This window comes from Orbicella faveolata, unplaced genomic scaffold (assembly GCF_042242905.1).
Source record: "Orbicella faveolata isolate gen_17 unplaced genomic scaffold, um_ofav_v1 contig_14, whole genome shotgun sequence".
Classification (NCBI taxonomy): Eukaryota; Metazoa; Cnidaria; class Anthozoa; order Scleractinia; family Merulinidae; genus Orbicella; species Orbicella faveolata.
The window spans coordinates 20,409,776-20,431,970 of NW_028301541.1; the positions used below are offsets into that span (position 1 = coordinate 20,409,776).

Consider the following 22,195-nt stretch of genomic DNA (forward strand, 5'->3'; position numbering starts at 1 on the left):
AAAGAAAGCGTCATGTTCAATGGCGCCAATTTCACTACTCGATGACTATTACTAATAGTCCCCTAGTAGCGTAGCCAATCAAAATGCAGGATTTGCATTAGTCCACTAGTTGGGTGATACAAATATACAAGTTAGCCATCGTTAGATTACTAAGGCGCCATAAGCAAGCTTAAGTTTACAGGTAATAGATTTACAAATTTCATTTTGTGTCTTTTTAACATCAAATACAGTCCCAACTTACTGAATTAAAAAAAACTACCGTATTGTTTAAGACAGACTTGTGCACACTCAGGCAAATAAGGAACACAATCATTAACTTTTTTTGAGTGCCAAGTTGAAGAAATTAGTACATGTAGTAGGCTTTGGATGTTTTAGTGTATCCTAAACAAGGAGTGACAAATGTGCCCAGAAATTCATAGCTTCCAGAAAATTTTGATCCAATCTTAAAATCTCATAATCGTTTGTGATGTCATGAAAATATCTCGTTTAGTGTTTCTTTCAGTTTTGGAGTCTGGAATCATTGAAGGCACAATCCTTCGATTATCTGACAAGGGACTTGACAATTTGCCCCAGGGGTGTGGGGGAGGGGAGACTCCCATATAAAAGGGACATGGGTGCATGTCAGAAATTTTGAAAAAAACACTTAAGAGATACCAAGATCCTGTTTTGTGGGTGTGCCTTGAAATTTTTTCACCCCTGAGAGGAAGCAATTCTAAAACAACACAATACCTCCTATCATATTTTATTGTCTCAATACCCTGAAAGAAGCCTCTTCCAGGCGTTCAGTTAGTTGGGGAGCAGCACGCAAAAAAATAAAAAAATTGTGCTGATTCCTCTAGCCACGCTTTTTTTATTTTTATGTGCACCATTGTTCATGCTGTGCCCCCACCGGGAGGAGGGGGGTCCTTAACAAAGTTTAACACAGGGACGCTCCGCCCCAAGGTCCGACCCCTTACCCTTTTATATACCATTTTGGCAGAAAAGGTACCCCTTTGTATACCTTTTATTGAAAAAAGGTACCCCTTTCTCATACCTACTTTAGAACACTGCACCTCCATTCTAAACCCTCGTAACGTCTATTCAAAATATTTTAATTAAAGGCCCTTTTAAATACCTAAATGACCGATTTCCCTACCCTTTTATATACCTCAACTTATGAAATCCCTACCCTTTTATATACCTGAAGCCTGAAAAATGTACCCCTTTCGGCAGAGCCTCCCCATATAGGCCATTATAGGGAATACCCCCCCTCCCTGCCGGGGGCTGTGCCCCACCTTACCGAACACCTGGAAGTGGTTACCCTGAAAGGTACTGCAAAAGCTCCCGCTGTGGACCTTTTCAGGCTGAAAACCCTAAAAGGTACCAAAACCGCTTTTTAATTCCTAAAAGGTATGATGAGCACCCCATCCTATTTATATGGGAGTCCCTTTATAACAAGGACCTCAACAATTTGTGAGTTTATAATTTCATCATTTATCAACTCACTTTACTCCCAAGAATATGAAGAGGCACTCACATTAAAAAAAAAACATACATGCCGAATCTGATAAATCTAGAGCTTAAAACCCAACAAGCAATGATTGCATTTCGCCCTGCCAAACATCTGCATTCTGAGGACACCTGAACAAAAATTCATGCCAAAAAACAAACGAGCCGAAATGGCTCAAAATCCACCCATCACAGGTACCATTCAATGCCTCTAAAAATTAATGTTACAGTATTTTTAAATTTTTAAGAAAACAGCATCATCAATTTACAAACTTCAAGTTGCAAATAATTTATTCACAGGTGTTTTGTCTGTCATTATTTTGCTAAGGACGACACACAACATTTCTCCTGTAGCCACTTTAAAATTCGATCTAAGCCTGTCCCCTCGCGAAAACTGCATTCCAAAACTGTAATGTCTTGCCTAGCGTTGGCTAGAACCTCTCGAAGCCTCATTATAGCGCTAATTTCGCTCATACTCATACAGTCTGGAGAATCGATCTTGTTAAAAATCAGAAGAACCGCCATTTCTTGGGTTTGTTTTGAAGAGAGTACTTCCAACAACTGGATGCAGGCTGAAGCAATTTGAGTCTGGTTAGCCATGTCTATAACATACACCAAACAGGCTGCTTCTTTGAAGTAGTTATTCCAAATTGGTCCCATTGCTCCTCCAAGCTCTCTGAAAGTATATTTCTTTCTATGGTGTGTCAGTGTGACCAGATTGACGCCTATCGTTGGGACGGTAGAAGGTGCCTCACCAAGTTCTTGTTTTTGTTGGGCTTGAGCTAAATTCTGCAGTGTTTTAAGCCTCTTCAGCATGACTGTCTTTCCTACCCCTTCTGGCCCCAAAACCAAGAGCTGTACCTCGGCCATCAAGACAACAAATAAGGATAAATCTGAAATCACAAAAAAAGGCCCACGGAGCAAAATGGCGGAAGCAAAATAAATTGTCGCATCGTATCGGGTAACTCGGAACATCTCGTCAGCCTCCGAATGTTTCCGAACGCGAAACGACTGTTTTGATCACGATATTCAATATGGCGGACGACATCGATGCTTTCAATCCCTTTGAGAACGAAAAGGGTGATGATGCAGGCGAAGGGGACACTGTTTTACCGCATGTAAGTTCTTTAAATTAGCAATTTTTTTACTGTTCACCATTAGCGAATGCGTAATTCGTCGTCGCCCACTTTGGCCTGCGTAAACAGCATTGATCGTGGAATCTTATCCTGTTTTGATCTCGTCTCGTTTTCTTGAACATTATACACCTTCCTAAAGCAAACAATTTTTTTCTTTTCTGCTAAACAGAAGTTCACTCTGAGAAAAATATCATACAGAAAAGATAGATGTTGCAGTTAGAGCTGCAATCATGTTAGCACAGTCACTAATGATTAAGTTAAGTTTAATTTAGCATTCAAGTGTTAGTAAAGACGCTTTTTAAAAGGAGTTACTAATCCATGTATATCGATGTCAATTCTACGAAGAATTAGGATCTTTTTCGTATTTGCTTTAAATACAGTGCAACAGTTTTAATGTAAGCTTAAATTAATAACATCAGTCATTCTAAATGTACGCAGATTAATTGGGCAATACCTAGTATTCCAGGGGTAATATCCTAGGGGTACTCATCAAGGGGTTTGTTGGGATCAGGGTGTCCTATGCATGGGTATGAGGTTCTCAAACTCTTACCCCACTCCATTTCCCCATGCCTGTTATTATAAGAGGGTGGCAAATGGGAGGGGGGGTACCAATCACTCATTTTGCTGAATTTTTCTATTAAATCATGCATCACAGAGAATTTTTTTACCAATCATGCGTCACGTAAAAAGAAGTAAGTACATCGCCAATTTTACTTTCTCTACCAAAAAGCATCGTTAAAAGAGAACTCTGCTAAGTAACCACAAAAATACATTGGTGAATATTCCAAACATTTTCCCCCGAAAATAAAAGTGGTGACGCATATGGGAGACCGGAAGATTCAGTCTGTATCTATGAGTCTCGCGGATAATCTGGGAGAGTAAAAATAACATAGTGCAAGTGATGCGAACCTGGCGGGGTGGGATTTTTCCCTTTCCAGACCACTCTCAGCTATCTCTGCCCACCTGTTTTTTTCCTCCCCCTATAACACAATGTGAGTAACGTAAGGTAAGGTAAAATCTTTATTTAGATACGGTATTTCCTTCAGGACTTTACAATATTGACTTAAATTAGTCTAACTACCTAACTAATAAATCACTAATAACTACTACAATAAGCGAAATGATAGAAAACCTGCTTTACAAGGAAGCCGTGTGTAAAAGCAAAATAAAACTTACATAAGACTACCATCAAAATCATAATTCTTCAACTTAGATTTCAATTCATCAAGAGAGGGTGACTGACGAATATCCAAGAGTAAACTATTTCACAGTACAGCTCTGCTGTAGGACAGACTTCTTTTACAATAATTAGTGCAGGGCTGTGGAATGGCAAGTGAACAGTCACTATCTCTTAAGTTATAGGTTAAGGTATCGGAACGGAAGACGAAGTGCGAACTAAGATAGTCCGGAACCATATTATTTACAATCTTATTCATCATTATTGATTTATCAACAAGATGTTCACGGTCCAGTTTAACCCAGTTTACCATTCGCAACAATTCACCAGTACTACGATTGTTCCGTCACTCTGGGGTTCCACAGGGAACGATTCTTGGGCCCCTTCTATTTCTGTTATGTGTAAATGATCTGCCAAATTGTCTCCAGCATTCTCAACCAAGGATGTACGCTGATGATTCTAGTATTACTTTTGCTGGTAGTGATGTTGACGAAATGAATAATGGTATTAATATTGATTTGGAGAGAATTCGTGTGTGGCTTGCAGGTGACAAACTAACTTTAGCCAACAAACTAACTTTAAACAAGTCGCCCTTGATTTTGAGATCGGACAAAAATCGTGACTGCAAAATCAATTAGGTAAACAGAATTGTAAACCGCTTTGCCAAGCAATACGCATGAAGAATGATTTCTCACTCTAACATCAAGAGAGAGCACCTCAACGCTATTGGACTGCATTTGAACATGCAAGGTTCAAAGCTATTAGTTAAAAATCTTGTTTCTCATATAAAAAAGCGATGACAAGCAACTTGCGCAGATCTTGAAGGCTCTCCTTCAAACCCCTCTTCACATACTCATTCTGCCCCTCGTAATAGGTTTTCTTTAAATTCTCAAACATTGATTCCTAACAAATGTGGCTTTAAACTGGCCTGCTTAAACATCACTAGTCTTCTGAGACATATTGATGAGCTTTGCATCATTTTACATAGTAAATGCCTCGATTTGTTGGCAATCAATGAAACTGGATTACATGATATTATTGCCGATAATGAGGTCAGTGTTGATGGTTATGATATCGTTCGCCGTGACAAACCGCTAAACGGCAGAAATGGAGGTGGGGTTTGCTTTTATATCTACTCTAATATTAATTATGATGTTCGCAAGGACCTCATATTTGATCAACTGGAAAGCCTTTCTATCAAAATTAGTAAACCAAGAAGCAAATCTTTTATTATTGCTACATGGTACAGACCTCCCAATTCACCTTTTGAATTATTCTCCGATTTTGAATCTTGTTGGAAAGCTAGATGCTGAAGGGAAAGAGTCCTGTCGGGGACTCAGAATTTTTTCTTTGTCCCATGCTCGTGTCATGTTGATTAATTCATGGTCACATTCATTACCGAGCTTAAAATTCACCATCTTTATTAACTTATCACTACTCACGATGACTTCAATAGTGTTGATCCTAGCAGTTTGCAGGACACCTGTCATATATGAACTCAGTTAAATGACCTTGCTCTCCATGAGTTCTCATAGCTCAGTGGATAGAGCGCCCGCCTGGTGTTATGGAGGTCATGGGTTCGATTCCTGTTGGGGACTCAGAATTTTTTCTTTGTCCCACACTTGTGTCTTGTTGATTAATTCACCTTCACAGTATTACCTTATGGGTGACCTTAATTCTCAGTAACAATTATGCTCCTGTCATCTCTGAATAATGTAAATACCCAGGCACTACTAAACATCACTGATATTTACAGTCTAAAACAACTTATTAACGAACCTACAAGAGAAACACCTGTGAGTACAACTTTAATTGACGTCATTTTTGCTAGTCACCTGGACAATGTATCTTGCTCTGGAGTATCTCATGTTGGAATCAGTTACCATAGTCTGATTCATGTTTTTTCTAACATTTCATTGCCATCCACCGTCAAGGGATCTAGTACTGTTTCATATAGGCAATTTAAAAATTTCGATCATAATAGGTTTCGTTCAGACATCTTGGCTCAATCGTGGGCTGATGTCATGGGAATAGATAACCCCAATGAAATGTGGTTGAAATGGAGATCTTTGTTCTTAGAAGTGTGTGATCTACATGCTCCGCTCTGCACTAAACACGTGCGTGCCTCTAAAAGTTCATGGATTACCTCTGAGCTTAAGAATTTGATATATCAGAGAGATCGTCTCAAAATTAAGGCTTTGCGGACAGGCAATCCAAGTAATTGGAGTAATTTTAAGACATTGCATAATGAAGTGAACAATGCTGTCAAGAATGTAAAAAAGTCCTACTATTATAAAACCTTTGAAACTTACAATGAAAATTCCTGCAAGACATAGAAAACTATCAATGAGGTGACACACCGCAAATCGCATAAAGCTGCAATCAATGACCCTGTGCTCAATGGAGCGAGAATAAAATAACTAATTCAACTGAAATCGCAGAGGGTTTTAATGAATTTTTCGCAGAAATTGGTCCTGAACTGTCCAGGGATATAGAAGGAGTGGGCACCTCCTTCGATGAATTTGTTAACCAAAGCAGCAGTTGTTTTAGTTTCCAGCTTGTAACTTAATCGCATGTTTTGTCCCACCTAAATAAATTATGCAAGAGAGAGGCAACAGGTCTTGATTCTGTGTCAGCCAGATTGCTAAGAGAATATCCAGATTTAATCTCTGGGCTCCTCGCTCTGATATTCAATCAATTGATCGAGACTGGTATTTTTCCCGAAGAATGGAAGAGTGCAAGAATCATGCCCGAAAGTTAGAAGTAGGAGTGATCCTTCTAATTATGGACCTATATCGATTATCCCAGTTGTGGCCAAGGTTTTTGAGCGGATTATTTATGATCAGTTGTATCATTATCTAAACGAAAATGATCTTCTCACTAGACACCAATCTGGTTTTTGCTCGCTTCATTCTACAGTTACTGCTTTGATTGAAGTGACTGATAACTGGTCTTTAAACATCAATCGTGGCGTTATTAATGCCGTTGAATTTTTAGATCTTAAGAAGGCCTTCCATAGTGTGGACCATACTATTCTTCTTTTGAAATTATAAGCTTATGGTATTCAGGGTTCCACAAACCAATGGTTCTGCCCTTATTTAAAGAACCGAACCCAAATGTGCTATTGGGGTATTAGGGTATTAGGGTATTAGGGTATGAGGGTATTGGGGTATTAGGGTATTGGGGTATTGGGGTATTAAAGTATTGCTGGATTGCTGGATTGGTGTATTGGGGTATTAGGGTATTAGGGTATTAGGATATTGGGGTATTAGAGTATTAAAGTATTGGTGGATTAGTGTAGTAAGGTATTAGGGTGTTGGGGTATTAGGGTATTAAGGTATTAAGGTGTTAAGGTATTAGGGTATTTGGGTATTACGGTATTAGGGTATTGGTAGATTGGTGGATTGCTGTATTATGATATTAGGGTATTAGGGTATTAGGCCATTTGTGTGTTGTGGTATTAGGGTATTATAGTATTGTCGGATTGGTGAATTAGGGTATTAGGGTATTAGGGTATTAGGGTATTAGGGTATTGGGGTATGAGGGTTTCAGGGTATTGGGGTATTAGGGTATTAAAGTATCGGTAGATTGGTGGATTGGTTTATTAGGGTTTTAGGGTATTAGGGTATGAGTGTCTTAGGATATTGGGGTATTAGGGTATTAGGGTATTAAGGTATTAGTGTATTGGGGACCTCCCATGGGGGGTGTTGGTTTCAACCCTCTTGTCCATCCCTCTGGAGAGATATTTTTCTTTTGGTTTCAGAGCACACTGTGAGGAGAAGACAGGAAAATCTCTTGTTTATTTGATTATGAATATGTAAAGTGTCTTTGCTTATGTGATCAGCGTGTTCTTGTTTTATGTTTCCATCATCAGAGTCATAGATATAGGTCTTTTAGAAAGTTCAATCTTACTGAGAGTTGTCTAACATTATATTATAGAGTTTTCAAGGAGCAGATCATTTAGATGATACCATTGATCTGGATTCATCTGCAGTGGAGAAAGAAACCCCGTTTTTGGAGTCCTTTAAGTCTGGAGGATATGACGGCTTTGCTCAAGTGAAGGATTTACATGTGTCCGTTGATGATCCAGAGAAGCATGTGGGGGGATATGTTAGTTACAATGTCACAACTAAGGTAGGTATTTACTTGTTATGTGACATTAAGTGGTATAGGTAAGGGCTATTTTTTAATGTACCACAGTGAATCAGTCAGTCAGTCAGTCAGTCAGTCAGTCAGTCAGTTGTTAGTTGTCACTCTGTCAGTAAGTCAGACAGTCAGTCAGTCAGTCAGCCAGTTGGCCAGCTGGTGGGTTGATTGGTCAGTAGGTGGGTTGACTTGGTAGTCTACAGAACAAAACAAGCAGTCAGTCAATCAGTCACCTCTTCAGTTGGATAGATCTGGACTTGTAAGAGTTATGAAGTTAGTGCTAAAATACAAAAATCTCACTGCTTTAGAAAATTTTTTGCAGAGGAATCACACTGGAATGAAAATCGTTGGGTGTAAAGTTTTAGAGCTTACTTGGTATAATTTAATTTGATGTCGTATTTAAGGTAGCAAGAAATATTCAGACATGCTACATGTTTAAAACTGGTTGCAGCCCTGTGGTTTCATGGTAACCTTGCCTTGAAAAGACATTTTGGAGAGCAGAAGGCTTCACGGCATCAGAAATTATGGGTGCTTTCCATTTTGCCAGACCGACTTGTCAGATACTAGGGGTACTAACCAAGGAAAAATGGAACAACTTTTACCAATCAAACCAGGCCAACCGAGATCTTACCATTTTTTATTCATGTTTCCCAATCCCCCACACAACAGAAATCTACTGAAGAGAAGTTGGGTAACAAATTGAGTCATCAAAATGGAATAAAATATTGCAAACTTTGGTCTGACTGGTCAGTGGATCTAAGTGGACCACTTCTACAGGTGCCCCCAAATATTCCATTTGGACCAAACCTAAACGGACATTTTCCATTTGACTTCCGAAATTCTGAAATTTTAGGTATAATAGAAAGCACTCTGTGGTTCTTGTAAAGGCCCTTTGAAGCTGGGGTCACGTGACTAAATTTTTCCTAGAAAACTTTTATATTATGGGCTATAACTTAAAGAATGCCAGAAATGGAAAGAGCACATCAAAAATACCATAATGGCCAAGTTTGAGGCCCCAGGAATTAGAGTAAGTTTATACGACAGTTTTAATTTTCGGAAAATTTAGAGGATTTGTATGGAAAATGTTGCTGGAGAGCAAGGCCTTGCTCTTCATCAACTTTTTCCATACAAATCTTCTTATTTTTTCTAAAATTCAGACTGTCGAAAAATCTCATTTTTTAATGATGGGGGTCTCAAACTTGGCCATTTTGATATTTTCGACATGCTTTTTCCATTTCTGGCATTTGTTAACTTATAGCCCATAATTTTATGAAAAATAGGTCACGTGATGGCTTAGCTGCAAAGGGCCTATTCCTCTTTGACACACTGTTTTCTTGTCCTAGACTACAAGAGGACAATTTGATCATCCAGAATACAGTGTTAGAAGAAGATACCAAGACTTCCTTTGGCTTAGACACAGATTAGAAGAGACTTACCCCACACACATCATTCCTGTAAGTACTGACTCAATGTTGTTTGTCAAGAGATAATCCAGGGGGTACTCCAAGAAAAATTGGGGGGTGTGGCCCTCTTCCCAAAACTCTTACCCTATTTATGACTTAAAATCTGTGATTTTCCCTACCCTATTTATGACCTGACCAAAAATTTGATATCCTATGTATGACTTGATCCTAAATCAATACCCTATTTTAGACCTGCCTTATATTTAGTTTCCTAGTTCAGACTGATGTTAAAGGCATCATGAAGGGCTTTTGTTGATGGGTCTTATCAGAAATGATGAAAAAGTAGCTTCTTCTTAAAAACATATCCAGTTCAAGACTAGAGTTCAAGAACCATTCCCTATTTATGACCAAAATGGCTAAAATGAACACTCTATGACCAAAACAGCTGAAAACCATACCCTTTGGGGCCGCACATACCTATATAGCCCAGATAAGGGAGTACACCCCGGGAGTACCCCCCTGGGGAGATGATGAAGGGTAAGAGAGCATCTCCTTCATATAGACCTCTTTCACATCCATGGTTCTTCATTGCACCCCTTGCACACTCCCACTAGATCTGCCCATATCGCTACTAAATATATTTTGTTTCCCTTTAGCCACTGCCAGAGAAGCACACGTTTACAAAGCACTTTGATCGATTTTCCGTGGAATTCTTGAAGTCACGTCAAATTGCACTCAACAAATTTGTCAGTAGAATAGCAGACCATCCAGTGATGTCTTTTAATGACAATTTCCATGTCTTTCTTACTGCCAAGACATGGGTAAGTTTTGTTAATTAAATAAAATAAATATATAAATCACTTTATTTAAGTGTCAAAGCTTTTAGCACTACTGCACCAATTGAGGACACTGAAATGAGTAAACAACTATTGTAAATTGAACAGAAACTTCTTAAAAATCCCAGCTGGTGGGAGACTGACCAGTTGGCTATTAACAAAGCATGGAGGAGTTGAATTTGGAACCAACAAACACAAATCCATCCAGGGGCAGGGAGGACGATTTGAACATGGGACCTCCGAATTACAAATCCAGCACCCTAACCACCAGGGCACTCTGCCTCCTCTTTAAAGTATAGATATGAATGACTGGTAATACTGAAAAGACAAGTAGTGTAGATTAGTAATTAAAATTGAATTTTCCTCGTACAACTTGCAGGCCTGGGGTAGATTCAGATTTTAATAAAGAGGGGATTGGTAAATATGAGTTCTGAAGATGCAGTAACCCTCCTACAGGATTCTGGAAGCGAGAATTTAGAAAACAACGGTAAAAAACAAGGGGAAAGGGAGAAGAAGGGCTCGAAAAAGTGCCATCTAGTCATCTTGAACAAGTAGATTTTCCTGCAGGACAAGTAACTTTTTATTCTCACTTGCCCGCCTGGCAAGGGCCTAAGCAAGTCGTCTGCCAACTTATTAAAAGAAAATGTGAACTAAAACTTACCTAGGGCAAGCAAAATCTGAGATCTGCTTGTCCAAAGGGCAAGCTGGAATTAAATTTTTTTTACGACCTTGGGAGCATTTTAACCTTGACCTTCCTATTGGATCTTGGATTGACTTGGCCTCTATTACATATCAGAAAACTCAAACATGTGTGTTATTTTCACTCACTGAGTGTTTCTTTTGTTGTTTGTTTTCATTTCTCCACTGAACTTTAGGAGCTAACTTCCGTTAAGAAACAGAGCCCTGGTTTAATGAGCAGGATGAGTGACTCTATGCGGAACATGGCATCTTCATGGATGCTGAAAAGCAGAGAGCCTGAATTTCAAGAAATGGCTGAATATACTAAGACTTTTAGGGAAAAGATGTTGGCTTTAGAGGCTATTTCTGACAAAATAGCAAAGGATAGATTTGGTGAGTATGCTGTAATGCTAGCATGTGAATTTTACAATAGTTGTGTGAAATCCTTGGTAGATTTGCTCACCTAGACCTGAACACAGTTCAGGCAAACATTTTCAAAATGGGCCAAATATGTTTACTTGAACAATTTTTAGTACTCTATGTGTGAAGCACGGTGGCTTCATGATCAATGCGCTTGCCTCCGGATTGAGCGGTCCAGGGTCAAGCCCTGGTTGAGGACATAGTGTTGTGTTCTTGGGCAAGACACTTAACTCTCACAGTGCCTCTCTCTGGAGTCCACCCAACCCTGTGATGGACTAGCATTCCATCCAGGGGAGAGTAGAAATACTCCTAATTGCTTTATGCTACAGAAACCGTAGATAAACTCTGGCTTGATGGATCGCTAAATGCAGGCTTTTTACTTCCTCCATTTCTGGACAAGTCCGGGATTTACAGTGATATTAATACCTGTTGCAATTATTTCAGATCTTCTTGAAGTGTACAAAGAGTACATACCGATCTTCAACCTGTGGGCAGATGCTGAGTCCAAGCTTGCTGATCCATTACATGCCATGGCGAATGCTTTTGACAAGAACAGCTCTGCTCTTAAAACACTGGTGAGGGTTTTCTCTAAGCGGGCGCTTTACCACAGAATGACAAAGTACTAAGCTAATAGATGATGTGACAAAATGCATTGTTCAGTTATATAAACATGCAGGGATTTTTATCATCATGAGGGAAATTATATACTATGCAGAGAGGCACAATTTGCCTCTGAGTTCTCATATTTTTTGAGTGGTCCTAAAAATTGACAGTCTCATGCTTATATAACTCAAGAAGAAAGTATCCCATTTTGCCTCTAATCATACTCGTGATTAAATAACCAGACCCGTTAATCAACTTTCAACTTCAATTTTCTTTATGACGCACTATTTACATAGTTAACATTACTTAGTACCGATAACAATAAAATTAAAGAGAGATATTTATTGCAGATGGTTAGGGAAAAGACTAATTTTGAAAATACATTACAGAAAAATATATATACATTGCATAGCCTACAAGTGTCTATTACCAGTATTAACTATTTGTAACGTATTTAAGAGGTGCTGCTTACACTTCGTCTTAAAGGAATTGTAGGATTATAGAAGGAAGTGGACTCCGCTCGGTCCTATGTCCACTATTAATAATAACATAAATATTATACGCTGTTAATTAAAGATTACTTTTTAACCAATAAATTTGTTTGTCTGCAGTTAAAAGCACAAGATCCAAGATTTATGGAGCCCATTCATGAGTATGTGCTGTACACGGATGCTATAAAGGTATGCGCTCAAAACTCAGTATCAGTTACAGAGCTTTTTAGCATCAACGGTTTACTCTAAGATTGACTACTAACTTCATCTTACCTGTTTTGTACGCGCAGAGCACCCTTAAACATCGGGACACCATTCACATGGAGTATGAAGTAACTTTAGAAGAGCTTTCCAGAAAAAAGACTGAAAAAGAAGAGGTACAAAGTCAAAGAAATACGTCTTGTCCCTTTACTATGCCTTAGATCGCAACAGTAATGTGTAGTTCAAAGGTTGGGAGAGGTGACGTTACTTGGTATCATTAACCCATTGTAGTATTCTATTTGTCCCAGCTGTTTCCCTTGTAACACCGCTTTGCATTTACAGTCGAACCTGCACTAACGACCGCCTCTTAACAGAGGCCACTTCTTTTGGTAATGTAAACTATGTAAATTTCCCAATAAAGAAAATTGAAGTTGAAAGTTGATTAACTGCTGAACGGTCCACACATTCACTTTTAATTTAACCTCTCTACAACGGTCGCCTCTCCACAACCGCAGCAGCTACTAAATTACATCCCAACTGCCAAAATAACCTCTCGAAAACGTTAACCAACGATTGACAAATGGTGAACGAAAAACCTATTTTTTGTTGTAAACGGTCACGAAACTTGATCTGTCCCACGCATGGTTGGGTTCTGTTTGGTTTCAGTTTTATTGATATATTTTGACTGTGTTAAGAATTTAAATGCTACAATAAGCATTTTTTTTTTTGAAAAATGGAAATGCTACATCTCTACCTCCCCGTAATGGCCACGTCTTTCTAACAGCCAGTTTCCTCCCTCCCCAATAGTGAAATGATTTAGCTTCTATGGATGTGAATCTAGTTGGGTTATGGAAAGTGGGTGTTGCCTTCGGTTGTGCGTTTATTTACGATAATTTTAGAAATCAGCGTTATTGGCACTTATTCGATTTCAGAGGAAAAAATATCCTGAACTTAGCAATGACTCTGCCGTGGTCAGGAAAATGCCAGTGGATCATATTTTATTGCGTGTTCTTGATAGCGACCATCGTATTTAATGGCCATTGAAAATGCAATAATTGATGTGTAAATTGGCTAATTTTAAATTTATCCGTCTTATTGTGGTCAGGGAAATTGTTTTCTGGTCTTAAGACCTGAGATAGGGCTGCAAATTGTTAGATTGTATTAAAAGCGAAAAATCTCTTCAAAGGGTCAGCAATGTTAATGAATATGAAAAGTAAAAACAGGTTTTAGAAAAGCTTTGAAAATTTCTATGATCTTGCCCATTGTGATGGTGTGTTAATTAATTCTTTTTTTTTTTTTAGCTGGAGAAAGGAACTGGTGGCGGTCGTGGTTTTGGATTTTTCAATAAAGACCCAGAACAAGCCAAGCAAGACAAGCGGGGAAGAGTTGATTCAAATATTGAAGAGGTTAGCAAAAGCCCGTAGGGCGGTGACTCCCAGTTGAAAAGATCGGGGATGCTCGTAGTATCCCTTAGGGATAGAAATCAAGGATTCTGGATTTACTTAGAGTGTTCATGACAAAACGCCAGTAGATTTAGCTGCCAAAGTATCTTTTAGGGTGCTATCGAAGAAATAATTAAAAAACGCGCTTATTTCCGTTTTAAAGTTTGATTTCCTTCGGTCGTCTACTAGCACGGGCTCCTTTCCTGAACAGTGGCTGGTAATCAACCCTATTCCATTTCAAGTGATATCTTTTAAGGTGTTATTCAAATTTTCCGACGGGCATCCCCGACCTTTTCATATGAGACGCTCCTTCCCCCCCACCCCGTGTTTGGTCCCGTCCACACTACGCCGAAGAAATTTGAAAACGGAGCTTTATTCCTCCGGTTAGGCCTACCGTCCACACTAATACGTCACAAAATCAGAGCCTTTTTTAAACGCTCTTCAAACCGGAGGAATTTGAAAACGTCGGCTTTGCGTTTCAATGTGGACGGAAAACATTTTGAAAACGGAGCTTTACGAAAACGATTTTCATGCGATGTCCCTGACCGAGTTTTCCCCAAACACAAATCCAAATTGACCGGTTATTGTTGCGTTTTCAAATTTCTCCGGCGTAGTGTGAACAAGGCCTCAGATTTCTGATAAACAAGCCAAAAAATTCCACCCGTGATGACGTATCACTACAAGCGTCTTTGATTGGTGGTTTTTAGCGCGCGAAAAATTCAGAAATCAACCAACACCCACTCAGAGGCACGGCACTGATCTCAACCTCGTTCCCAGGGCCTTTTCCCTGGTCCTGGAAACGAGGTTGGACTGGTCTTTGTAGAGCTACGTTTTTTCGGATCCAGTCTCCAGTCGCTCGAGCGAGCGGCCTGTCCCCACTGTTATTAATTCAAGTCTTCTTGAATTTGTTATGTTGGTGCTAGCTTTCAAAACTTGCCGAGCAAGGCAGTGATCGACTGGAGTGTGCAAACGTTGATCTGAAAGCAGACATTGAACGATGGCACAAAAACAAGAGAACAGACTTTAGGGAGCTCTTTGAAGAGTATTCTGAAAGACATGTTACCTATTATGAAGAGGTGAGTCTTATTTGATTGTTATAAGTTATAAATATAAATTATTATTAATTATCAATATAAATTATCATAAATTATAAATATAAATTATAAATATCAATTTTATAAATTATAAATATCAATTATTATGAATTACAGTCGAACCTCCGGTTGCGACCACCCCTAGTAAGCGACCGCGAACACTTTTTAAGCTAAATATTTGAAATTTTCTTTTGTTTTTAACCTCCCTCAAGCGACCACGTGACAGATAAGGGAGTGGAAATTAGATAATAAGGTGATGTAAGATTATGGCATTCCTGGTTAGTACAAGAGACGGAAATATCTCAATGGGAAGAACCGGATTTTTTCTCGAAGTATACTCAAAATTTTCGCAATTGATTTTTCTTCAGTTACCATACGCTAATGAGGGAAAAAGTTTAATCCAATATGGGTTAAGTTCTCGTAAGCGACCACCTCTGTAGGCGACAACCTAGGCTTGACAATTTGGGTGTTCGCTCACGGGAGGTTCGAGAGTATTATAAATTGTTTGATCTTAATGTATTTTATTTTCGATCGACACGGGAAAAAAATGTTTTTAACAAAATCTGTCCCGTGGATGTGTTCTTAGCGTAGAAATTTCGCTTATTTCAGCCTCGATGTTCTAAAAAAATAGATGCTGTAAATAAGACAAAAAGAGCGTAAAGCAAGGAGGATGGGCGAGTGGTGTGAACTAAGCTAACGAATGTGTTCTATGTGCACGTGTTCCTGTGGTAACGTTGTGTTGATTGGCTGTTTCTTTTTGTGTGTTCTATCTTGAAAAATCATCGCTTTCAGTTCGTTGATTGATTAGCTTTTTCAGATCACATCAAACGCGGTCATCTAGCACTTTAGCCAGAAAACAAATTATGACTGAGGCAATGTCCGTGATTAAATTCGTATCTTAATTATTTAGCAGTGTTCTATTTCCCCCCTTCAACAAGGAAAACAACAAAAACGAAAAAAACGACCGACGCAAGTCCCTCGGTTCGCCTTGCACTGATAGCCTGAAATGTCAGTCATCTTTCGCCCTCAGCCTCTCGATTAAGATGAGGGCGGGAGATGACTGGCATTTCAGGCTATCATACTGACTACTAGCCTCCTCTGCAGACGCTCTTTGGGCTCGTCACGCAATCGTCCTTCCTTTCGTGGGTAAAGAAGATTGCGTGATGAGCCCAAAGACTACGGCCCTGACATCAAATTCGGTTAAACTGTGAAGCTAAAGTTGTTGTCGTGTTATGTTTTCAAAGTTCTTCCACTTGCTATGGTTTTTTCCGTTTCATTAGCATAGTTTTTGGTAATTGCATGTCTAATTTACCAGGTTTTTCTCCAACCCAAAGCGTGAGAAAAAAATACAAGGAATTGATTTTGAAGTAACTTTTTTTTTATTATTTCCTATTTCTGTAGTGTTTGGCCGCTTGGCAGGAAGCGTTAAAAATTGTATCAGGAGATAAACCAGACGAAGATGTGGAGTAGTGTTTAGAATTTAAGAATTACAAATCAAATGAACATTACAAAGGAAAACAGCATTGAAATTTGGTTGCTGTCACAGATGGACTGGAACGGGCTTGCAGTCGAGGCTCGTGCGGGGAACAAGGTTTCTTGTTATTTGCATCAAAGGAGCTTCGTCACGGCTTGCGCACCTTGAAAAGTTGAGCCTAAATTTTTCAAGTTCGTCGTTTGTAATCCGTGTCAATCTTCTCCATCTTGAACCATCCTTGTTTCTTTGTGGTTTATTGTTATCTCTTTGGTGTTTTTCTATGTTAGTAAACTATTATCTTCAGGTTTCCTTCAATTTAAAGATAATTTTGTACGTGGCCAAAATAACTCAAAATGCCGTGACCGAGTTCCTTTAAAGATTCCCCACTCGAGTTTTTGTGAAAGCTAGTTTAGGTTGCCCGGTAATGACACTTGCAATTGCAAGAAAAGGGATGAAGATGTTTTTCTGTTAAAGTAGTGATTTTTTAATTGTCCTGATTTTGGTTTAGGGAAGGGTTTCTGAGTTAGTGAGCACCTCAAGCCATAAGATTGTAATACCAATTCTGGGCCGGGTTGTTCGAAAGCCGGTTAACGCTAACCCAGGATTAAAATTTAACCGAAGTAACAATTTTTGTTCTATAAAAATGTTATTCACTGCTTAAGTTTTGTGTAGTTTGAGATTACTCAAGCTCAAAACTGTAGGTCAAACAATATAAACTGAAAACCTCACCGAAAAGTTACAAAATTGAAATCAGAATTCTCGCAAATGCTGGGTTAGCTTAATCGGGCTTTGAACAATCCGGCCCAGAACACCAAGATCGATTAAGCCTGAGAACTAAGTTTAGCATTCATCAATTTTAGCAGAAATTGGTACTTTTCGCATAAACGAAAGCGTACGTTGGAATTTTGATTCACTGAAGCGGGTAAGGGTCTGACGTTCATCGGGAAAATATTTGTCCCCGAAATGATAACTTTTTCTTTTCGCGAACTTTGATCGAAAAAATATTTTGTTGGAAGTAAGCACCATTCTCAATATAATAGATAAGAAAGTCTGAGTAAGTTAATGGAGAAAAATTATTATTTGCGTACTAAACTTCAAACAAGCGAAGTGTTTTACACTCCTCGTGTTCAAATTAATATAGAGCAGTTCTATTTTTCTTGTGTATAAATTAAACTATTTCAATGGTGAATTTGACAAGTTTCTCCTTTTCTTATCATTTATGAGAATTTTAATGAATAGGTAATTAATTTTATTGACAACTCGTCAAATAAACAAGAAGTGGTAGTCATATATATAGGTTGTGAATAAAAATGTCTCCTTAAATCGTTTCAGGGTAACTAGAGTCTCTTTATCCTAGCTTTGTTTTCTTAGGCAGCGTCCACACTACGCCAGAGAAATTTGATAACTCAGCTTTATTTCTACGGCTAGGCCTACCGTCCACACTAATCCGTCACGAAAACGGAGCTTTTCGAAAACGCTCTTCAAACCGGAGGAATTTGAAAACGCCGGCTTTGTGTTTTCGTGTGGACAGATAACATTTTGAAAACGGAGCTTTTCGAAAGCGAAGTTGTTACGATAATCGTGTTTTCCATTGATCGAGTTTTCCTCAAACAGAAATCCAAAATGACCGGTGATTGTTGCGCTTTTAAATTCCTCCGGCGTAGTGTGGACAGAAGACATTTGATGTGTTTTCAGAGTGAAACTCCTCCGGCGTAGTGCGGACGGAGCCTAAGTAAGGTTAACGTATACCTCGTATACCTTTAGAGCACCTTTAGAGGTGTCGCGCCTCCAAGCAATGGAGCGCGTCCGGTTTAAACTGTAGATACCTGAAACCCCATATCAAATTAAAGCTTATAGAGCTGGCTATCACATTACCAAGAATTTTGAAATGAAATTAACTGTCGAATTTTTCATGACCTTGTAATGTGAGCCTCCGAATCATCTTTTGGGTCCCATTTGAAAGCTACAAGTCATAGTTAATTTGTTCGTTTGCCCTCAGATTTGGATAGTAGCTAGTTTGACATATAAACAACAAAACTGTGTCTGCGAATTTTTTATTTCAAAATATTTTTTTCTCCTAGAGCGATTTTTCTACGATCACTTCACATTTTGTAATCCTATTTCGAAAATGTTCTGTAACTTTTCACTGAAATTGATTATGGCAAATCGCAGACACTTTTTAGCGCTTTGAGTCCGGAAACTGAGGGACAATTTAAATAAGCGAAAAACAGAATTCGCTTTGACTTGTAGTCTTCAAAAGGTGGTTCGGACGCTGGCATTTAGAGGTCGTAAAAAATTCCACAATTCATTTTATTCCAAAATTATTGCTATAGTTTGATAGTCAGCTCTATAAACTTAAGTTTGATATAGGGGTTTAGGTATCTACAGCTAAACCGGGCGTGCTACGTCGCTTGGACGCGAGACACCTCCAAAGGTATTCGGCAACGCTAGTCAATCATTTGGAACAATTTGTATGCTCCACACGCCTAGAAAATATATTGCACGTGGTTTCTTACAGTAATCCCAAGAATAATGAATCAACGTGGCCGAAACTTCAATTAACAAAATCGCATGTTCTAGTACTTGTGACGTTATTATGGTGTTGTCACCAAGAGGTAAATATTTGCACAAAAATTGTAATCGAAGTGGATTGGATCATAAGATTGTTAACGACGTGTGCCCCTGAACGTAAAATTGTAGCCAAAGCATTGAAGCGTTTACTAGAATGAACTTTGTGACGCAATTTCTGCACTTATAATCACCATTCATGTGCTTTGATGCAAAGCTTTTATCATTAAAAAGAGGGTTTAAAACTTATTCAGAAGAAAACGGTAAACAATACGTACTTACAAATTACGACGTTATTGTTTGCTTTTTTTTTCGCGCTGTGTGACCGTGACACAGGGAACGTAGTTTTGAACGTAATTAAAGAAATATCTCATCAAGGGACGTATCTAAAGACAAAATTCAGTGCCGGATATTAGAGTTAAAACAAGTTTCCTGGGCTAGAGAGTAGTTCTAAAACAGAATGCGATAGGCAAAGAAGCCCAATTGTAAAATTGGAATTAAATTATTCGTACTTCGCCTGGAATGTTCTGCGTTTGTTTGTTAAACAAAAGATGTCATTACATGCAAAACACTGCGTGGACAACTGCAGATACAGAACGTGACTTCTCAACAAAAAAATGTTACAAAACAGACGCTCGTTTCGTGGGCTAAATTAATTGCGTTCGGTATCGGACAATGGCCAAAACGTATACGAGTCAAGTCGCAGTTTGAGAGAGATTTCAAGAGACAAATCTTGTGTTTCATTAGTTACTAAGGCAATCAATAAGTTATTAGTATACTTCGCACTTCGCGACCATAGACAGTTCATTACTTTCACTAACTGTGGTCTTTGAAAGAAACCGCCTCCTTTGAAAGCAATTAGAGCTTGTGTTTACGACGAATGAAGAACCTTGGTTACCAGAAAGAGGTGAAAAAAATTGAATTTCGTTCAGAAGGAACATGTTTGCCTTTGGAGAAACATTTGAAAGGACTCCCAAAGATTTCGCAGCTGAGAGAGCGCGTCTAAGGAAAGGAAAAGTGCTAGGGACAAGACAATCTATTGAACTGATTCAAACAAAGGAGAGTTTAGTTCTTCCTAACATAACAACTACACAACCAACAAAAAACTGCAAAACAGCTTGTGAAAGTCGGAGGGAAGTAAGAGAAGCAATGAACGGACAAGAAAGGAAAACCATTCAACAGATCGCAAAACCAGGTCGGCTCCGAGACAGTGCGTATATGTCAGAAGAATTTGGAGGTAAATGCGCCGAAGACTTAGAAGGATTGTTTATATCTAAACTGAACTTTCAAAGCGGAAACGTAGACGATTCCCCCGAACTTTTCTCGTCAGGCTACGAAAAGAAACAAAGAAAACAACGGAGTCGGCTTTCGAAAACCGACAGTGGATTTTGCGAAGATTCTATCGATGAAACAGCTACACCGCTCTTTGCTGATTCTCCGAACGAGTCCGACAAGGTATCGAACACTTCCAACAGTTCGAGATCGGAAACTTCACATGATCACACGACAAGCAATCGTGTTTCGCGCAGTGAAAAGACACGGAGAATAACAATGGACTTCAAGACGATTTTAAACCGGGATAATAAAACTGTTGTAAGAAACACAGACAGGTTGACAACACGAGCCAATATGTGTGTTCAGTCGCAGCAATCCCTCCATGCAGATCTGGTAGCGTTTAAAAGTTTTTCAACTCATCACAATGGTGAAACGTCGAACTGCACTTTACAAACAAATGAACATTGTGTTAAACTAAGGGACGTTATCTTAAAGACCAGGCGAAATTCGTATGACGGCGAAGCAATAAAGCAATCAGATACTTCACTGGCCGTTCTCAAAACCAGGCGCCGCCTTTTAGGAAAACGCAGTTCGGCCGGTCCACCGTTTCCTTTCACGGAACGGCGCGTTAACAAAGAACATGTAGTGGATATGAGCAGAGCGACTTGTAACTGCGGACAACGCCGAGTTGAATTCTCGGATCTTGAAAGACTGGATTTAAACAGGCAATGTATTAGCTGCCCTGTCGATTATGTGACTTCTCAACAGATTCAAGACAGAATTTCACCGCGCGACAATGAAAATCGTGCTGACTTAGTTTGCGCCGTGTCAACCTCTGGTTTGACGGAGAAAGTTTTGTTAGAAACATCGCAATCACAAGAAACTGTGGACGTTAATGTTAAATGCCAAGAGTGGCTAAACAGATGGCTTTTGTTTAATAATTCACCGCAAACTGCCGAAAGTTCATCAGCAGTTTCTTAAACTGTTATAAAAAGCCAGCAGAAGCAGAAAGCCAGTGAAATGTGAAACAAAAACAAGCCGCTGACAAAAATATAATGTAAGCTTGAGCAAGTACAGTTTTGCCGTTGTAAAACTTTTTCTTTTTGCTATAACCTGCTTTGTTTAGCAAACTTGTCAAACTTAAACGTCTCTGTTAAATCGAGTTGCCTTGCATTGAGAAAAATCATTGATACATTACAACTCATACACTTAAGAACATACGGTAGTTTTGTCAATTCGCTCCCGTTGTGGTAGTCTTCTCGTTGCTCCACTTAAATTATCTGTTTCAGAACTAATAAATAACGTCTAAAGATATGTTTAGTGTTTGTCACTTGCGTTCTTTTTTCCCCTTTCCTCAAGAATTTTTATGACCTCTGTTGTCCTTTTTGTAGTAACTGGCTCTGTCCGTAAGCTAAAATGAATCGATACTTAATAAAATACGTGAGACTGTTATGACTCTCAAGCAAATTTACCCCATTAATCATCCCTTTGACTGTACTATTGACTTGTTAGCCACGGGTCAACGAACAGTGAGGGTCCAAGAGTTGAAGCCCGATTTCGGATACACGGCTCACCGACTCTCAGCTAGCGATAAGGTTGGATAAACAAGTGAAAACTCTGGACGAATCTCAAAGAAAATTGAACATGTTAAAACTAATTAACTAAATCGATGGCCATACGTGCCCGGGCGGTGTACTCCCATATAAAATGGACGGCGGTGCTCGTCAGAAATTTTGAAAAGAAACCCTAAGAGGTACCAAGAT

The 22,195-nt window shown here is 39.0% G+C and overlaps 3 protein-coding genes across 3 annotated transcripts; 2 read left to right on the top strand and 1 right to left on the bottom strand.

The window, feature by feature from the left end:
- Window positions 1-1,761: 1,761 nt before the first annotated feature.
- Window positions 1,762-2,446, bottom strand: LOC110049555 (ADP-ribosylation factor-like protein 16). Its single transcript, XM_020755358.2, has one exon. The coding sequence runs from the start codon at window positions 2,356-2,358 to the stop codon at window positions 1,804-1,806; it is 555 nt and encodes a 184-aa protein (XP_020611017.2). The 5' UTR covers window positions 2,359-2,446; the 3' UTR covers window positions 1,762-1,803.
- Window positions 2,447-2,479: 33 nt separating this feature from the next.
- On the top strand, window positions 2,480-17,926 carry LOC110049562 (sorting nexin-7-like). The gene is made up of 11 exons (XM_089286977.1): window positions 2,480-2,606; window positions 7,741-7,935; window positions 9,291-9,401; window positions 10,007-10,171; window positions 11,062-11,257; window positions 11,729-11,859; window positions 12,499-12,567; window positions 12,669-12,755; window positions 13,881-13,985; window positions 14,945-15,097; window positions 16,517-17,926. Exons 1-11 carry the CDS (start codon window positions 2,523-2,525, stop codon window positions 16,583-16,585), a joined length of 1,365 nt encoding a protein of 454 aa, XP_089143103.1. The 5' UTR covers window positions 2,480-2,522; the 3' UTR covers window positions 16,586-17,926.
- Window positions 17,927-18,039: 113 nt separating this feature from the next.
- LOC110049573 (uncharacterized) lies at window positions 18,040-21,899 on the top strand. The gene has a single exon (XM_089286975.1). The coding sequence runs from the start codon at window positions 20,097-20,099 to the stop codon at window positions 21,411-21,413; it is 1,317 nt and encodes a 438-aa protein (XP_089143101.1). The 5' UTR covers window positions 18,040-20,096; the 3' UTR covers window positions 21,414-21,899.
- Window positions 21,900-22,195: the final 296 nt, after the last annotated feature.

Bases quoted from the DNA above. Each gene is read 5' to 3' on its own strand.
- LOC110049562 (XM_089286977.1), top strand. From the start codon at position 2,523: ATGGCGGACGACATCGATGCTTTCAATCCCTTTGAGAACGAAAAGGGT. The intron at 12,568-12,668 runs GTATGCGCTCAA...TTGTACGCGCAG, and splicing joins TGTACACGGATGCTATAAAG to AGCACCCTTAAACATCGGGA. The intron at 13,986-14,944 runs GTTAGCAAAAGC...TGTTGGTGCTAG, and splicing joins TTGATTCAAATATTGAAGAG to CTTTCAAAACTTGCCGAGCA.
- LOC110049573 (XM_089286975.1), top strand. From the start codon at position 20,097: ATGTTTGCCTTTGGAGAAACATTTGAAAGGACTCCCAAAGATTTCGCA.
- LOC110049555 (XM_020755358.2), bottom strand. From the start codon at position 2,358: ATGGCCGAGGTACAGCTCTTGGTTTTGGGGCCAGAAGGGGTAGGAAAG.